At 48.3% G+C, this 18,689-nt stretch overlaps 2 protein-coding genes across 2 annotated transcripts; both read left to right on the top strand.

Moving 5' to 3' along the window:
* The first annotated feature begins 26 nt into the window (after window positions 1-26).
* LOC120686351 (pentatricopeptide repeat-containing protein At2g38420, mitochondrial-like) lies at window positions 27-1,948 on the top strand. The gene has a single exon (XM_039968551.1). It carries the CDS (start codon window positions 583-585, stop codon window positions 1,657-1,659), a length of 1,077 nt encoding a protein of 358 aa, XP_039824485.1. The 5' UTR covers window positions 27-582; the 3' UTR covers window positions 1,660-1,948.
* Window positions 1,949-2,063: 115 nt separating this feature from the next.
* LOC120686500 (double-stranded RNA-binding protein 8-like) lies at window positions 2,064-18,241 on the top strand. The gene is made up of 5 exons (XM_039968716.1): window positions 2,064-2,365; window positions 2,676-2,941; window positions 3,614-3,746; window positions 16,849-16,944; window positions 17,024-18,241. The coding sequence occupies exons 1-5, from the start codon at window positions 2,281-2,283 to the stop codon at window positions 17,794-17,796; spliced, it is 1,353 nt and encodes a 450-aa protein (XP_039824650.1). The 5' UTR covers window positions 2,064-2,280; the 3' UTR covers window positions 17,797-18,241.
* The last annotated feature ends 448 nt before the right edge of the window (window positions 18,242-18,689 follow it).

Genomic DNA, 18,689 nt, shown 5'->3' with positions numbered 1-18,689 from the left:
ATTTGTATCTCTCGATTCTTGATGAGTGATCACCAAAACTGCCTGCTCATTGGCATCGGGCCATCAGGAACAGAAAGAAAAGGCTTGGCGTCATCTTCTCGTTTTGTCAGCAATTGAGGGGGTGGGGGATGTCTTATGTCTAGATGTGTTCCGATTACAACCACCATTCTGTTCGGCAGCCAGCTCTAGCCCAACAGTATTTTTCTCTCACACCACTCTAGCCACCGGCTCCAGCCAGCCCAACAGTATTTTTCTCTCACACGGTTCCAGCTCCAGCCTGACGAACGCAGTGTTGTAGTCGGGGCATTGGATTGGATTTGGAGTGGGGGTAAACCAAGGTATAATGTAGCAATTGAGAATCATCATGTGTTGGTTGATGACTGCAGTAAAACAGATGCTCCTTTTCACCAGGGAACAGAGGCAGCGCTCCAATCGCAGGAGCTGGCCGCCGGCCGCACCCGCACGTCCTTCGCCATGGCCGGTCCAGAAGCTGCAAGATCTGTGCGCGTGGCTTCCCATCAATTGTTGCAGGGGAGGAGATTGGCGTGGCCCCCCAAATAATCCCCTCCTGCACAAGCGAAGATGAGCGCGAGCAGCCACGTCGTAGCGTCGCCGGAAGCCACCACAGGCCACCACCACCACCGCTTGCTGGTGACCCTCGCTCGCCATGGCCGCTTCGCCGCCGCCGCCACCCTCTTCACCGCGTGCTGCAACACCCGCGCCCTCAACTCCCTCCTCGCCGCGCTCTGCTCTTCCCCGGCGTTCCTCCGCGTCGCCCCCTCCGTCCTCCTCCGCGCCGCGCCGCACGCCGCCCCGGACGCCACCACCTTCCGCATCCTCACCTTCGCGCTGTGCCGCGCCCAGCGACCCGCCGCCGCCGTCGAGCTCCTGCGATGCATGCCCGGCCTCCTGCTCGACCCGGACGAGCGCCACTGCCGCGCGGTCCTCGCCTCGCTCTGCCGCTGCGCCCCCGCTCGGGACGCGCTAGCGTTTCTGGATGACATGCGCCGGTGGGGCGTCTCGCCCAGCGGGCCGGACCACCACGCCGTCGTCGACGCGCTCCTCCGGGAGGGGCTGGCGGCCGAGGCGTACGGGGTCGTGGCGAAGCAGATGGACGCCGACGGGGTGCGCCCGGGCATCCTGGAGTTCGAGCGAGTGCTCCGCGCCTTCCGCGAGAACAGATCGTTCGACGCCGTCGAGGAGGCGTTCGACGAAATGCTCCTGCGGGGGCTCGTGCCGGGCGCGCGCGTCTACGACGTCTACGTCGGCGCGCTGTGCGACAAGGGCGACCTGGCCGGCGCGCGCCGGATGCTGGGGTGCATGGAGCGCGCGGGGTGCCCGCCCGGCGTGACGACGTTCGGCGTCGTGGTGGCCGGGTGCGTGGCCGCTGGGGACACGGACGCCGCGAGGGAGGTGGCGCGGGAGGCGGCCAGGCGGGGCCTGCGGTGGGACGCGCCGGCGCTGTCGGAGCTGGTCGGCGCCCTGCGTCTGCGTGGCGGCGGCCATCTCGCGCGGGCGCCGGGGCTGCTGCTGGACATCCTGTGTGACGGTTGCGCGGCCGGGTTGGATCCGTCGGCGTTCGAGCAGCTCCCCTCATTGGAGGAGGCCACCGACCAACCCGTAGTGGGTGCAGCAATTTGCAGTGATTCATACTACTAGCAATTAACAGGCATGTTGGGTTTAGGTTGTTGTGCATCTAGCTTCACAGTGTCACCAGGCCGTCTTGTCCTGTGCCTACAGCCCTACAAACTCACAATCTGTGAGACCATTCTCAGTGCAAGTATTTCATCTTCATTAAATAACATGCCATATAGGTAAAAGTGATTTCATGACATGTAATTTAAAAAGAAAAAGAAAAATAGAGTTTCACGGTAATGAAACTTGGTGTACATAATTACCAAGAACTATGAAACTACAATGAAACTCTATTGAGAGGGTTTGAGTTTTATCTACACACATTCAACAAGTTTTATTGGTCACATGACACATTTGATCGTTAATGTGATAGCTTATTTATAAAATTGTGCAATGAAATTATGCATTGGAGGAGGTGATTTCATTCCAGTATCAGACACCTTGCTAACCGAAGAAACAGCCGGTGCAACTGACATCTGGGCACCACCGGTTGGTGGGACCAGATTGCCATCGAGAGGTAACACGAATCCCTAGCCGTGATAATGCTAGAGCCACGCACGCACAGCCCCTAGAAACGCCGCACAGAACCCTGCTTCCTCAATCCTCACCCCCACTCCACTCTTCCAGGCGGCGGCGGGGAGGGCTATGGACGGCGGACGCGCGGCGCCGCCCGATGCCACCGCAAACTTCTCCCCTTGGCCCATCGTCGCGGCCGCCCCCGCCGGGATCAGTAAGCTTCCCCAACCCTCTAACCAAACCCAACTGATTCCTTCTGATTTCGCTCAATTTCTTGCTCAGTTTCTTGGATGACCTCTGCTACTATCTGGTCACCTTATACACAGTTGCCTGTCCGTCCGGAACACATCCTAGCCATTTTTTAAGTAATTTACGACATTAGCATCTTTCTATTTGTCACCAGAAGCTTGTTAATCCATCCTACCGGAGGCTTCCAGGATAGTTCATTCCAAATTCCTCTTCTTTTTTCAACAGCAATGCAATACTGCCGTTTTCTTAGTTGTTGTATGCTTGATTTCGCACAGGGGTTGAGAATTGCTACGTATTCAAGAGCCGCCTGCAAGAGTACGCGCAGAAAGCTGGTCTCCCAACCCCTGAGTATCATACCCTCAAAGAGGGGCCGTCCCACGAACCAATATTCAAGTCCACAGTGGTCGTTAACAACACCAAGTATGATTCGCTGCCTGGATTCTTCAGCCGAAAGGCTGCAGAACAGTCGGCCGCTGAAGTTGCGCTTCTGGAGATAGTCAAGTCTGTTCCAGCATCTGAAACCAGAAGCATCCCAGCAGTAGTAAGTTACTCGTTTACACAGATATTTGTGCTAAACAAGTAATAAATATTCTAAGTTAAGTTCTATACAAAATCAGCTCCAACAAGAAAACTTTTTCATTCCATCAACTCCAAGTTATATGTGAATGATTGGTGATCTGCATTCTTTTGTCCTTTTGTGCTTGGGCAAAAAGGAACTGACTCATTCACCGTTATAGGCTGCCTAGAACATTTACGTGCTTCTTTAAATTAGATATATTTATCCCTACTTGCCATGGTGAAGCCTTCAGCGAATGTATTGGAAGATTGCTAATGAAATGTATGTTCCTTGCTGTTGTTACCTTCAAGTAGCATTGAATAGTTCAATTGTGGCCTTCTAACAGCACCTGAGTACAATCACGAAGGTCTGTTTTAGGTTTCATGGCATTTCCCCAAATTCAACACATTCTTCTGTCTGATTGTAACTATTGAAGCTCTCGATTATGCTAAGATATCCTCTAAATATAGTAGGGGATTAGTCATGAAAATGTTTGCGAATTTGTTCTGCCCAGTTTGTGAGCCATGCATACTAGATAATCTGAATTCTGAAGATATCCTATAGTTCTTAGAAATTAGGATGACAAAATTAGCATAGCAGGGCAGTAGCTCTTCTTGACTGACGTGTTTGTTTGATACATCTTAATATGCTTTGCAGCAAGAGACTGGCCTGTGCAAGAATCTTCTTCAGGAGTATGCTCAGAAGATGAATTACGCCATTCCATCTTATATTTGCTCTAAGCAAGCTTCAGGCATAGCTCCTTTTGTATGCACTGTTGAGATTGGTGGCTGTAAGGATCGATGGACCAAGAGGGGGGGTGAATTGGGCCTTTTTCAAATTCTAAAACAAAGTAAAGCAACCTTAACCTATGCAATGCTAGTAGGGCACCAATTCACCAACCGGATAACTAAGCTCCTAACACAAACTAAGAGAGCTAAAACAAAGTAAAGCCTAGCAAGGTAGAGCTAAGTTATGATCTCTAAGTCAAGCTCATGAATAAATTGCATGAAAGAAAATGCTTGAATATAAAGAGTGGACAAGAGACAACCGGATTTTTTTCCGTGGTGTCGATGTGTTGGCACACACCCCTATTCCACGTTGTGACACTCTCAAAGAGTCTTGTCACCTCCCAAGTCACCGAGACGAGGGCGCTCACTAAGAGTCTCCGTTCACCATCCCGGCGTGGTGGAGATCAAGCCACGTACAATCTTCTTCTCCGGGCTCCCACAATCCTTGGCAAGCTCCGCGAGAAAACACCTCGATCACCAAGATCGCCTAGGTGATGCCAATCACCAAGAGTAACAAGCTAAGGCCTTCACTTGAGCAAGAACCGATCACCAAGAGCGGATGCACACTAGCTTCTCTCTACTCAAGTCCTTAATCTTGCTTCTTGATTGATTGAATGCACAAGTATGTGAATGATGAAGCTCAAGGTGGCTCTTGACTATGGTATGAGTGTTGGGATGTTGCCTGGTGTCAAGAGTGGGCGAAATGACCCATTGGAGGGGTATATATAGGCAGCTCACACAAATAGAGCCGTTGGAGAAAAGCTGCCAGAAAACTGCGTAGCGCCGGTTAATCCGACGTACCCCCCATTGTCATCGTCGGTTTAACCGGTGAATGTAAACTGCCTCTTCTGAAAACTAGCCGTTACAACTGGGGCAGATTAACCGACGTAGCATCGGTTTAACCGGTGAGTGTAGTTGTCCACTGAACCACTGAAAAATCAAGTCTCTGGACAACTGCACCGACGTTAACTCAAACCTATCGTCGGTTTAACCGGTGAGTACAACTTTTGAATTCCTCTGAAAAAACCATCTCACTGGTCAATTGCACCGACGTCTTGATTCAAACAGCGTCGGTTAATCCGGTGAATAGAACTTGAATTTCCCTGGAAAAACCAACTCTGGACCAATGCACCGACGTTAAATTCAAACACGTCGGTTTAACCGGTGTATTGAATTTGTCCAGACTCTGCTGACTTCGTTTAACCGACGTATGGAAAATTGAGAGCGTCGGTTAAACCGGTGTATAGACTTTTTCTGATTTTGTCTTTTCTGATTTGAGTCTTGAGTGAAATCCAAATATTCTTGAGATATAGTTTGAGAACCACTTATTTGAACTTCTAGAAACCTGAGTGACCATAGTGTGCATCCATTTTCAAATGACCATGTCCATGCTCAAGTTACTAAGCCTTAACCCCTCTTAATAGTGCGATCACTACAAAACTATAAAACCTATACTAACCTAAGTGTCCTTCTCAACCTTGTGACACTTAGGACTAGAAAGATCCTTAGCCTTGACATATATATATAAGTTGAAAACCGAGATCGCCTTTTAGAATAACCGAAATTGAGGGGCCTCTTTTGACATATGACCAAATGAGCGATAATGATCTTTTAAGCTGCACAAACTCATTAGTCACAATAATGGTTGTCATTAATCACCGAAACATACCTTGAGGGCCTAGATGCTTACAATCTCCCCCTTTTTGGTGATTGATGACAACACAAACATAAAAAACGAGAGAGCGAGAAAGATAAAGCAGGATAAACACAAGCAAACTCGAAAAGAAGGACCAAAGAGCTCAAAGGCTCAAACGAAATCCATAGATATGTCTCAAAGAACGGCATACTCAAGCGACAAATGTACATATCCATGAATTAACACCAAATGTGATACAAAGAAACAAAGTCCTGATAACTACGAGCTCTCTCTAGCTCTATCCTCCCCCTAACTCTGGTGCTCCCCCTAACACCTCTCCCCCTTTGGCATCAAAGCACCAAAAGGCGAGCTACGGGTCGTGCTGTCGTGGTACGGCGACGAAGCGGTCCGGGTCGTCGTCGTCGGACGGAGAACTCTCACCCTCGGTGACAGACGGAAGCTGCTGGTCTGGGTCTGAGCTCACTGGAGGAGTAACTGTCGTGGAGGCTCTCGTGCTGGCACTGCCTGGTAGAGGATCCGTAGAAGTCGTAACCGGGTCAGCAGAAGAAGTATCAATATCTGAAGAGGTGACTGCTGAGGCTGCCGGCTGCGTCGACTGTGGAAGCAGGGACTCCTCTACTGCTCCTCCCCCTGAAGGTGCTGCCTGAAGTGAGAAGGGGAGGGCGACCGACTGAACCGCTGGCGGTGAGTCCTGAAAGAGTGTGGTCGCCGGCAGTGGTGAAAAGAGCGGACGACCGGCAGACCCAAAGAGTGCTGACATCGAGAACGTGGTCTCCGGTGTCGCTGAGGTAGCTGGAGCTGCAGTATGAGCTGGAGGAGGAGGAGCTGGTGTGACGGCAAGCTGAGGTGCTCCAACACCCTGAAGGCCTGACTGTCCTGGCTGCTGCGGGGCGAGTCCGGTGTGAGAGTAAAGCTGTGAGATCATCCCGAACATCGCCATCATCCCCTGCTGCATCTGCTGAAACTGAGCGTCTGTCCTCTGTGAAACTCTGTCGATAAGCCCGACAAAACGCTCCTCGGTCGCAGCCCGCTCTCGGGCAGCCTCTCTCTGTATAGCAGCAATCTGGGCCTCATGGGCTCTCCTGGCCTCCTCCTGAGCAAGCCTGTCCTCTCTCTGCTGGGTCACGAGCTGCTGTAGTAGTGAAGTGAGCTCGGACGGCTGAGTCACCTGAGACTCAGAGACTGTAGCAGCTGCTGAAGTCGGAGGTGCTGGCTGTCCTGAACCTCCTGCCTCGTGATCGTGACTGGCTGGGGCAGCTGAAGGAAAGTACTCAACGTCGTCGGAGGAGTCTGACTCAAGCTCAGACCAGTGAATCTCATCATCTCCCCCGGGAAGCTGTGCCTCTGCTGCTAGGAGTGCCTCATCCTCCTCTGCCACTCGTGCCTGAACCTCCGGTGACAGTCGAGCCATCGCTGCTCTATCTGCGTGTCTGCCCCTCCTCCTGTCCTGTGGAGCTGTGGGTCGGTAGACAGGGAACCTGGGAGCCTCGTCGTGACGGTAAGGAGCACTGATGGGTGACTCTGCTGGCACTATCATAGAGCATATGTAACTGATCCAGTGCGCATAGGGAAACTGTCGCACCACACCCATCCCGTCTGTGATCACATCCTCTATCTCAGCCAGAATAAAGTCAACTATGTCAAACGGCTCGTGAGTGAGGATGTGTAGAAGCAGGAGCTGCTGCAGTCCCGTAAACCCCTCTGGGTAGCCACTCCTCGGTAACAGAGTCCTCCGGAGTGCCATGTGAACAACGTAAGCCTCTGGGGTCAGCAAGCTCGGCACTCTGGCGTAAGAGGCTGGGAACGGCTGGCGGAAGCACTGAGTGATCGCCTCGTGAGAAGGAGCAATCCCGCCAACCATCGCCCTGCGGGGTGGATCTGAGTCCCCGTAAACCCTCTCGTGCAGCGAGACGTCGACCAGGTCAACTCCAAGAATACCAGCAATGGTCGCCCTCGACAAACCAAAGTCCTGCCCTCCAAACATGAAGTGTACAGCTCTGCGCTCGGGGGCTATCCAAGCTGTAGCGTAGAACACTCTGACCCAGTCCTCGATATAACGGTTCTGCTCCATCTCTAGCAGTCTAGCCAGACCTCTGAAGTGAGCAAAGTGTGCTCTCACATCCGCTCCCCCTGCGGCTGTCCTCAGTGAGACCCAGTCAAGAACCCTGTGCTGAAAGATCCGGTGGCCCCGCCTCTGGTAGGTCTCGTAGAAACTGGCCTGTAGCAAAGTCCAGAACCTCCTGTCGACTCTGCTATCTCGGGTCACCGGGAACCAGACTTCCTCGTCAACACTCCACCTGAGTCTCTTGACCTTGGCCGCATTGGCTCGGGTCAAGTTCTGGAGCAGCACACCTGGCTCCAGACGCACAACAGTGTCCATACGGAACACTGCGCGCTCGGCCTCTAGGGCCTCGGCTCTACGAGCTGCTGCTGCTGCAGCTGTGGACCTGCGAGGCTCCTGTGGTTGGTGACCTCCTCGCGTCCTCGGTCCAGTGCGACGCTCGGTCGCTGGTGAAGTCTCTGCTGCTGGGGATGTCTGCCGAGTGCGGCCAGACCGTCGTAGAGTCGGTGACTCCTGTGTGCTCTGCCCCTGAGACTGCTCGGACTGCTCTGCCTCTGAATCTGAATCTGCAGCTGTATCTGACTGATCTGACTCTGCTGCTGCTGCTGTCGCGGCTCTGGTGGCCCTGGCACCTCTTACTCTGCCCATGCCCCTGCCTCTGCCTCTGCCTCTGCCTCTGGGGTCCTCCCTGATCTGGAACGGACGAGCGCGGCCTGATGCCTGCTCCTCGGCGGCCTTGGCCACCATCTCGGCCCTCTCGGCCTCCTTCTCTGCACGTGTCCGCTTGCGAGCGGGCTTCTCGACCACAACTTCCTTCCCTTTCCTCTTCTCGCGACCCATCTCGACTGACGGTGAGCGAAACACGAACGCGGCGCGAAAGAGGCAGCTCAGGCAAATCGTCGAGCACCTGGCGAGCTTCTGATCGGGTGCTGCTGCGGCGTGGCTGCGGCTGCGGCGTGGAGGCGTGGAGCACGGCGGCGCCCGGCAGTGGCGGCGTGGAGCGGCGTGGAGTAGCGTGGAGCGGCGGCGGCGGCGGCTATGCGCGCAGGCGGCGGCGCAGGCGCGCACGGGCGGCGCTGGGCGAGCGCGAGGGCGCGGCGGCGGCGACTTCGACGTGCAGGCGAGCGGCGGCGCGGATGGCGCACGGCGGCGCGTGGGCTGTGGCGGAGCGGCGACGGTGGTCTTGCAGGCGAGCGGCGGCGCGGATGGCGCACGGCGGCGGTTCGAGATGGAGGGGCGCGGGTGAAACAGAGAAGGAAGAGAGGCGGCGGCTCGAGCAAGACTCATATATGACAGACGGGCCCCACGAATTTCCTTAACACCGGTTAATCCGTTGACTAGGTTTAGAACACCGGTCGATTTCATCGGTGCAGTTCACCCGAGGCTTCTGCAGATCTGAAACTGAACGCCGGTTGAACCGATGATGTCAAGAGTATACTCGTCGGTTGATAAATCAGAACATCGGTTGATTGCTAGGTCTGATTTGCATTTACTATCACCGGTTGATCCGATGCTCTGACTTTTGTATACGCCGGTTGAACGCCTGAAACTTGACTGAGCTGAGACAAAACTTAGTAACGCCGGTTAAACCGATGATGATGCTCCATTGAACGTCGGTTTAACCGGTGAAGCCAAAAACCCCACACTCAGCTCACTCTTCTATGCTAAGTCCAATAAACTTATAAAATTCAAATAAACTCAAGTTAATGGACTTGCATAGGCGACTTTACCCCTCAAAATAAATAGGATAGCACACTTGCTTAAATAAATTTTTTTTCAAACACAAGGAAAAGCCGCAAGAGAGACAAAACGCCAAATAAAATGTATGAGCCATGTCATAGGAATATTGAAGATAGAAAGCTTCAAACTCATCATGACATTGCTCACTAGGCAATAACGCACCTAACACTTTGCTCTTTTCACTTTTCATGAATTAAGATCTTGTATATGAAAACAAGTCTCATTTTCATCAAGTGATCTCCTTTGTGACCCTTACGCATGCAATGATGATGCAAACTACAACCACATGCGAAAGTATAATAAACATGAAGTGCACACCTATATGACAAGAAATGCATAACAAGAAATTAAGATCTACTTGTCAAGTTTGAACCCACGGGAAGCTTCTTCATGATGAGCCTTTCTACAAGCCTAGAGGAAAACAAGTGGACCACCACCTCTAGCTAAACCCTTGCTCATCACTATCTTACCATGGTTAGACAAGTGTCCTATATGTATGCATTTTTCTATATGACATGGCAACTTACATGACGTTTGCCGCATCTAACACATTAAGCTCATTCCTTAGCCTAACAAAGGTACTCTCGTCTAAAGGTTTTGTGAATATATCCGCCAATTGCTCCTCGGATCTCACACCTTGAAGGGAAATGTCCCCCTTGGCTTCGTGATCACGCAAGAAGTGATGGCGAATATCAATGTGCTTTGTGCGAGAGTGTTGAACTGGATTCTTGGCAATTTTTACGGCACTTTCATTGTCACAAAGGAGTGGGATCCTATCTAGTTTCACACCAAAGTCCAAAAGGGTTTGCTTCATATATAGGATTTGGGCACAACATGCACCGGCCGCTATATATTCCGCTTCCGCGGTGGACAAAGCCACGGAATTTTGCTTCTTACTCGACCAAGAAACTAGAGAACGCCCAAGCAAGTGGCAACCCCCGGAGGTACTCTTGCGATCCACACGGCTTCCGGCAAAATCCGAATCCGAGTATCCCAAGAGATCTAAACTAGCGCCTTTGGGGTACCACAAGCCTATGCTAGGAGTGTGCTTGAGATACCGAAGGATCCTATTCACAGCCGAAAGGTGTGACTCCTTTGGGTTAGCTTGAAAGCGGGCACACAAGCACACACTAAACATTATATCGGGCCTAGATGCGGTAAGGTAAAGCAAAGACCCTATCATAGAACGATAGAGGGATTGATCAATCGGTTTACCGTCCACATCCCAGTCGAGATGCCCATTTGTTGCCATGGGTGTCTTGATTGGCTTGCACTCATCCATCTTGAACTTCTTCAAGATATCTTTGGTATACTTTTCTTGATGGATGAATGTCCCTTCCTTCATTTGTTTGACTTGAAAACCAAGGAAGAAGGTCAATTCGCCAATCATGGACATCTCGAATTCCCTAGACATCATGGTAGCAAACTCATGGCTTAGCAAATCATTAGTTGAGCCAAAGATAATATCGTCAACATAAATTTGACAAATAAAAAGATCCCCGTTGACGTCTTTTGTGAACAACGTGGTGTCCACCCTCCCGATCTTGAAGCCTTGCATGATTAGGAAGTCACGAAGCCTCTCATACCAAGCCCTTGGAGCTTGTTTGAGCCCATAGAGTGCCTTGTGCAACCTATAAACATGGTTAGGATTCCTCGGATCTTCAAACCCGGGAGGTTGCTCAACATAAACAAGTTCGTTAATAACACCATTTAAGAATGCACTTTTCACATCCATTTGATACAACTTAATGTTATGATGTGAAGAGTAAGCAAGAGGATGCGGATAGCTTCAAGTCTTGCAACCGGAGCAAAAGTTTCACCAAAATCCAAACCTTCGACTTGAGAAAACCCTTTTGCCACAAGTCTTGCTTTGTTGCGTACCACCACCCCATGTTCATCTTGCTTGTTCCGAAAGACCCACTTGGTGCCGATGATGTTCTTGTCTTTTGGAGGAGCTTCGAGAACCCAAACTTCATTGCGGGTGAAGTTGTTCAATTCTTCTTGCATAGCCATCACCCAATCCGAGTCCTCAAGCGCTTCCTCTATGCTAGTGGGTTCAATACAAGAAACAAACGAGTGATATTCGCAAAATGAAGCATGTTTAGAGCGAGTTCTTACTCCCTTTGATGGACTACCAATGATTTGACCAATTGGATGATCCTTGGAGATGCGACCATGCTTCACTAGCGGTACTTGCGTGGATGCTTGTTGGGGTGGATCATGGGTGACTTGTGCTTGTGGTGGAACGTTTTGCTCTTCTTGTTCTTGGACTTGGGGTGTTGGCGTTGGCACATCTTCTTGAGGTTGTGTATCATCTTTTTCTTGATCTTCATCCACTTGAGGCGCCGTGGAGGTGCTTGGTGTAGATGAGGAAGGTCCTCCCCCTTGATCATTGTCTTCATGCACCTCTTCCGGCTTGATATCCCCAATGGACATCTTCTTCAAAGCTTCATCGATCTCCTCATCACCTACATTTTCATAGCCAACAACCTCCTCTTGGGAGCCATTAGATTCATCAAACTCCACATCACATGTTTCTTCAACTAACCCGGAGGTTTGATTGAATACTCTATATGCTTTGGAGTTTGATGCATAACCAAGAAAGAAACCTTCATCACATCTACTTTCAAACTTACCGAGCCTTTTCTTCTTATAGATGAAGCATTTGCAACCAAAGACTCGAAAGTATGATATATTTGGTTTCTTCCCGGTGATGAGCTCATATGGAGTTTTCTTGAGGAGTCGGTGAGGATATACTCGGTTGGATGCATGACACGCCGTGTTGATTGCTTCCGCCCAAAACTTCTCGGACGTGCCATAATCATCCAACATTGCTCTAGCTAGGGTGATGAGAGTCTTGTTCTTTCTTTCCACCACTCCATTTTGTTGAGGCGTGTAGGTGGCGGAAAACTCATGCTTGATGCCCTCTTCATCGCACCATTCTTCAATCTTCATGTTCTTGAACTCGGTGCCGTTGTCACTCCGGATCTTCACAATTGGGGAGTTGTACTCCCTTTGAGCTCTTCTTACAAATGTCTTGAAGAGTTCCGGAGTTTCACCCTTATCGCCTAGAAACATAACCCAAGTGTAACGTGAAAAATCATCAACAATTACTAGGCAATAGAGGTTACCACCAATGCTCTTGTATGTAGTTGGACCAAAGAGATCCATGTGAAGTAGCTCGAGCGGCTTGGAGGTAGACAACATCGTCTTGATGGGATGATGTGTTGCAACTTGCTTCCCGGCTTGACATGCTTTACATAGCTTATTCTTGTCAAAGGTGACGTCCTTCAAGCCGGTGATCATCCCTCTCTTGTGGGCTTTCTTGAGGTTGCTCATGCCAATATGAGCAATTCTTCTATGCCAAAGCCACCCAAGAGAAGACTTGGTGAAGAGGCATGTCATGGTGCTTGTTTGCTTTGAAGAGAAATCCACCAAGTAAATGTTGCCATGCCTAAACCCCGTGAATACCAATGACTTGTCTTTTTCATGAGTTACTACAACACCATTCTTGTCAAAGGCACACGTTAGTCCAAGATCACACAATTGAGCAATTGAAATAAGATTAAAACTAAGTGTTTCTACAAACAAAACATTAGAAATAGATAAATCTTTAGAAATTGCTATTCTACCCAAACCTAAAACTTTTCCCCTTGAGTTATCACCATAGGTGACGTGTTCATGATCGCCGGGGTCTTCAAGGGAGGTGAACATGCTATCATTGCCGGTCATGTGTTGAGAGCAACCGCTATCAAGTACCTAATGTTTTCCACCGGCTTTGTAGTTCACCTACACACATGAGAATTCACTTTTGAGTTTTAGGAACCCAAACAAGCTTTGGGCCTTGCACATGTGTGACAAGAGCTTTTGGGACCCAAAGTTGCTTGGGGAGCTTCTTCTTTGACTCCTTAGTGAGTTTGCCAATGAATTTGGCCTTCACCTTGCCCTTCACTTTACTCAAGAGAAAATGGTTATTTTCAAACATTGAAGAGTAATTCTTGGGTAATTTAGGAAGAGGACGTGATGGTAAAGTGCACTCCCTAGTGTGGTGCCCGGTGACTTGGCAATGTTGACAATATGATCCAACTTCCTTGATGAAGCTAATCTTGATCTCCGGAGAAGGAGTAGTAGCTATGTTTGGCTCCGGAAATGAACCAAGACCTCTCTTGCCATAGTCACGGGCATTGTTGAAGAGAATCTCCTTGTGGATGTATTCTCCTCTTGAGAGCTTCTCCACACTACTCTTGAGGCTTGCAACTTGATCCATCAATTCCTTTTCCCTAGAAGGTGCAAGCTTGGACAAAGCATTAGTAGCATTTGCATTAATGAGTAGGTCATCACATGAAGTAGAAGCATTGACCTTCTCAATAGTTTCATGAGCAAAGTTCTCAAGACTTGAGTCAATTGCTTCATAGGCAAATTCAAGTTCTTGATACTTGTGAGCCAACTCCCTATGCTCTTGTTTAAGCTTTTTGTGGCTCTCTTCAACTTGCTTAGCAAGTACAAGTGACTCATTGTGCTTTTTGAGCAAGTCATTGTACTTGCCAAGCAAATCGGAGTGGGCAAGCTCTAACTTGGCACGAGTGCTCTCAAGAACCTTGACTTTGCCCTTTTCCCTCTTGATGACGGATGTATACTCATTAATAAGATTAGCAAACTCATTAGGGTCAAGCTCATCATCACTATCATCTTCACTCTCACATACCTTAGAGTTACCTTTGGCCATGAGGCACATTGGAGGTGGAGGTAGTGATGGTTCTTCATTTGTGAGGGCGATGGTGACTATGTCTTCTTCATCACTTGAATCTTCGCTTGATGAGACATCCGTCACCCACTCTTGTTTTTCCACCAAGAAGCTTCTCTTGGTGTGCCTTTTCTTCTTTGGGAAGAGCTTGGTCTTCTTGTCATGGCTCTTTTTCTTCCCAAGTCTCTTGTTTTTGTTCTTCCTTTCTTCTTCTTCATCATCGCTTGAATCATGGCGATGCTTGCTCTTGTGATCCTTGTTTCTTTTGTCCGGCTTGGGGCAATTTGGACGGATGTGACCTTTTTCTCCACAATTGTAGCAAATTTTGTTCTTGACATCCATTGGCCGGAACATTCCCTTTTTAGAGTCAAAGTTGAACCCCTTCTTGTTGATCTTGTCATTCAAGCGGGTGAACTTTCTCATCATAAGAGCGAGCTCTCCATCATCTTCAACATCGGATGAGCTTTCATGATGATCATCTTCTTCATTGCTTGAGCTTGAGTCTTGCTTGATCATCTTGAGCTTGCGGGCTTTGTTTGCCTTGGTCTTTAGAGCAATTGATTTGCTTGAAGTTGGCTCTTCGGACATACCAAGGATACTCATCTCATGAGCACGAATTTCGCCCACAAGTTCTCCTACTTCCATTGTGTCAAGATTCTCCTTTTGAAGCATAGCATTGATAATGTTATACTTGGGCTTCGGGAGGAGCATGAGAATCTTGCGATTTATGGAGGCACTGTCAATTTTGGATATTTCAAGTGCATTAATGTCCTTGACAATGACATTCAAGCGAGAGTACATATCATTGCAATTTTCATGAGCTAGCATTTTAAAAGAATCATACTTAGCTCTAAACAAGTGATATTTTTGCTCACGAACTTTAGTGGAGCCTTCATGAATTTCAATGAGCTCCTTCCAAATATCACTTGCTAAGTCCATGCCATTAACTCTAGCAAAGACTTCCTCACTAATGGCTTCGAAAATTGCATTTCTAGCCTTGGCATTCCATTTTAATTGTTCGGCGGTGGGAGTTCCGGTGAATCCGGTCTTAGTGGCCAACCACACTTCGGGGGCAATCGCATCAAGATATGCGGCCATGCGAACTTTCCAATAAGCAAAGTTCTTGCCCTCGAAGTGAGGCGGCGAACCACCCATCTTGGCCATAGCTCTAGGCGGTGAAGCCTAATGATCCAAATGAGCAACGAGGCTCTGATACCAATTGTAAGGATCGATGGACCAAGAGGGGGGGTGAATTGGGCCTTTTTCAAATTCTAAAACAAAGTAAAGCAACCTTAACCTATGCAATGCTAGTAGGGCACCAATTCACCAACCGGATAACTAAGCTCCTAACACAAACTAAGAGAGCTAAAACAAAGTAAAGCCTAGCAAGGTAGAGCTAAGTTATGATCTCTAAGTCAAGCTCATGAATAAATTGCATGAAAGAAAATGCTTGAATATAAAGAGTGGACAAGAGACAACCGGATTTTTTTCCGTGGTGTCGATGTGTTGGCACACACCCCTATTCCACGTTGTGACACTCTCAAAGAGTCTTGTCACCTCCCAAGTCACCGAGACGAGGGCGCTCACTAAGAGTCTCCGTTCACCATCCCGGCGTGGTGGAGATCAAGCCACGTACAATCTTCTTCTCCGGGCTCCCACAATCCTTGGCAAGCTCCGCGAGAAAACACCTCGATCACCAAGATCGCCTAGGTGATGCCAATCACCAAGAGTAACAAGCTAAGGCCTTCACTTGAGCAAGAACCGATCACCAAGAGCGGATGCACACTAGCTTCTCTCTACTCAAGTCCTTAATCTTGCTTCTTGATTGATTGAATGCACAAGTATGTGAATGATGAAGCTCAAGGTGGCTCTTGACTATGGTATGAGTGTTGGGATGTTGCCTGGTGTCAAGAGTGGGCGAAATGACCCATTGGAGGGGTATATATAGGCAACTCACACAAATAGAGCCGTTGGAGAAAAGCTGCCAGAAAACTGCGTAGCGCCGGTTAATCCGACGTACCCCCCATTGTCATCGTCGGTTTAACCGGTGAATGTAAACTGCCTCTTCTGAAAACTAGCCGTTACAACTGGGGCAGATTAACCGACGTAGCATCGGTTTAACCGGTGAGTGTAGTTGTCCACTGAACCACTGAAAAATCAAGTCTCTGGACAACTGCACCGACGTTAACTCAAACCTATCGTCGGTTTAACCGGTGAGTACAACTTTTGAATTCCTCTGAAAAAACCATCTCACTGGTCAATTGCACCGACGTCTTGATTCAAACAGCGTCGGTTAATCCGGTGAATAGAACTTGAATTTCCCTGGAAAAACCAACTCTGGACCAATGCACCGACGTTAAATTCAAACACGTCGGTTTAACCGGTGTATTGAATTTGTCCAGACTCTGCTGACTTCGTTTAACCGACGTATGGAAAATTGAGAGCGTCGGTTAAACCGGTGTATAGACTTTTTCTGATTTTGTCTTTTCTGATTTGAGTCTTGAGTGAAATCCAAATATTCTTGAGATATAGTTTGAGAACCACTTATTTGAACTTCTAGAAACCTGAGTGACCATAGTGTGCATCCATTTTCAAATGACCATGTCCATGCTCAAGTTACTAAGCCTTAACCCCTCTTAATAGTGCGATCACTACAAAACTATAAAACCTATACTAACCTAAGTGTCCTTCTCAACCTTGTGACACTTAGGACTAGAAAGATCCTTAGCCTTGACATATATATATAAGTTGAAAACCGAGATCGCCTTTTAGAATAACCGAAATTGAGGGGCCTCTTTTGACATATGACCAAATGAGCGATAATGATCTTTTAAGCTGCACAAACTCATTAGTCACAATAATGGTTGTCATTAATCACCGAAACATACCTTGAGGGCCTAGATGCTTACAGTGGCATACACTACATAGGTGCTGCAGCTAGAACCAAGAAGGATGCAGAGATAAAAGCTGCCCGAACAGCTCTTCTAGCAATCCAGGGTAATTCTCTTATTATTTAATCCGGGGTAATTCTGGATCTGGCTTGGATTGGGTCATAAATGGGCAATGTTTGGTGCAGGTCAATCAGAAGGTTGTGCAAATGGTGCCACGAAGTACATTGTTGTTCCTGGACAAAGGCAGGTTAAGGAGATAGATAAAAAGCCACCTGAAACCCCCAAATCACTTAAAGTCAAGAAAAGTGGTGGAAAAAATAAATGGAACAAGCGGAAATTCATGAGGAAGACCGACCAGATTGTTGATGATGAAAAGGCTGGGGATGTTCATGATTCTGATGTCCCAATACAGGCAACAATAACAGAGGAGCCCTCCAGAGACAGTATAATGCTGCATCCTGAAGGGGAAGCTAGAATAGTGGAACAGGAGGTTCTTAGAAATATGACAATGCTGCAAGCTGATAAGGAAGCTGGAAGTGTAAAGCAGGGGCTTCCAGATCCAATGCTTCAACACCATGAGGAAGCTAGAAGAGTAGAACCAGCTGACTTATCTAGAGACGCTGCAATGGTTCAATTCACTAAGGAAGTTGTAATGCTGCAATCTGATGAGGAAGCTAGGATAATAGAATCGGAGCCGCCCAGAGATCCTGCAACGGCCAAACCTAATGAGGAAGCTAGAAGTGTGAAACAGGAGCCACTCGGTAGTGCTGAAGTGGTGATGCCTAACATGGAAGCTAGAGCTGTAGAGCAGGAGTCAGTGAGCGCCTATGTAGCATTGCAATTTAATAGGGACGCTACAGATGTGAAGGAATCACCAAGCAATACTGCAGTGATGCAGCGGGAGGAAACAGAAACTCCAAAGCAAGAAGCACCTCAAAGTGGTGAATTGGTTATGTGAAGGAGGAGCCACCAATCAATACTGCAGTGATGCAGCGTGAGGAAACAGAAACACGTAAGCAAGAAGCACCTCAAAGTGGTGAATTGGTGCAATCTAACTAGGGATGTATTTCTAGACAACAGCAAATCTTCTGAACAAGAAGACCAAAATATTTGGGTTGCATTCGTTGCTGGAGGCAAATCAGTCAGCGGGAGATATATTATGAGCATAAAATAAATTGTGGTGGTTGAGTCCAATTGTAAGGGTCTTCCAATTTAGTAGTGCATCGACTTGCAAATAATAAAAAAAACTGAGTTTTTCCAGTTCAGAGAGAATTCTGTGGAAAAAAAAGATGGGAGCGTGTGAATGAACGTAGTTAATTTATGGTTGCAATCATTGGCCGATTTTATTCCTGATGAGCTATGCAAACCAAGGTACTCAGTTTATGGTCAGTTTTTCCCTGTCATATTTGAACGGTTGAATTGCATGATCTCGTTGCCGGATGGTTGCTTAAATGTCGTGATTCATTATTTGAATCTCTTAGCTCAAATTATGGTTGCACAAAAAAAAAACAGAGCAGTATGCTTTCCTGAACAGGTGATCTAACATGATTTTCAAGGGTGTTTGTGTGTGGTTGTCTACTATTCACATTCACTGCAATACAAATGTTGCTGCCCATAACGTGGTTATTCTGTTGTCAACACTAATTGCCTCCCCCTCCTATGTTCAAGTGCATCATCTCTGAGAGCAAGGTTAATGATTTAGTCTGCTGCTGGCTGCAAGGACTTTTGTAGCTCACCTCTCAGCCAATTTGTATAATGGTTTAGCTCTCCACCATAAATACATGGCCCACTTGTCTATCTCACATAATTTCTTGGTTTTTGTGTCGAAGCTGGCTGTTAGCTAACAGCCCA

The sequence above is a fragment of the Panicum virgatum genome, chromosome 8N (genome assembly GCF_016808335.1).
Source record: "Panicum virgatum strain AP13 chromosome 8N, P.virgatum_v5, whole genome shotgun sequence".
NCBI lineage: Eukaryota > Viridiplantae > Streptophyta > Magnoliopsida > Poales > Poaceae > Panicum > Panicum virgatum.
This window is presented reverse-complemented; position numbering and strand designations above follow the sequence as displayed.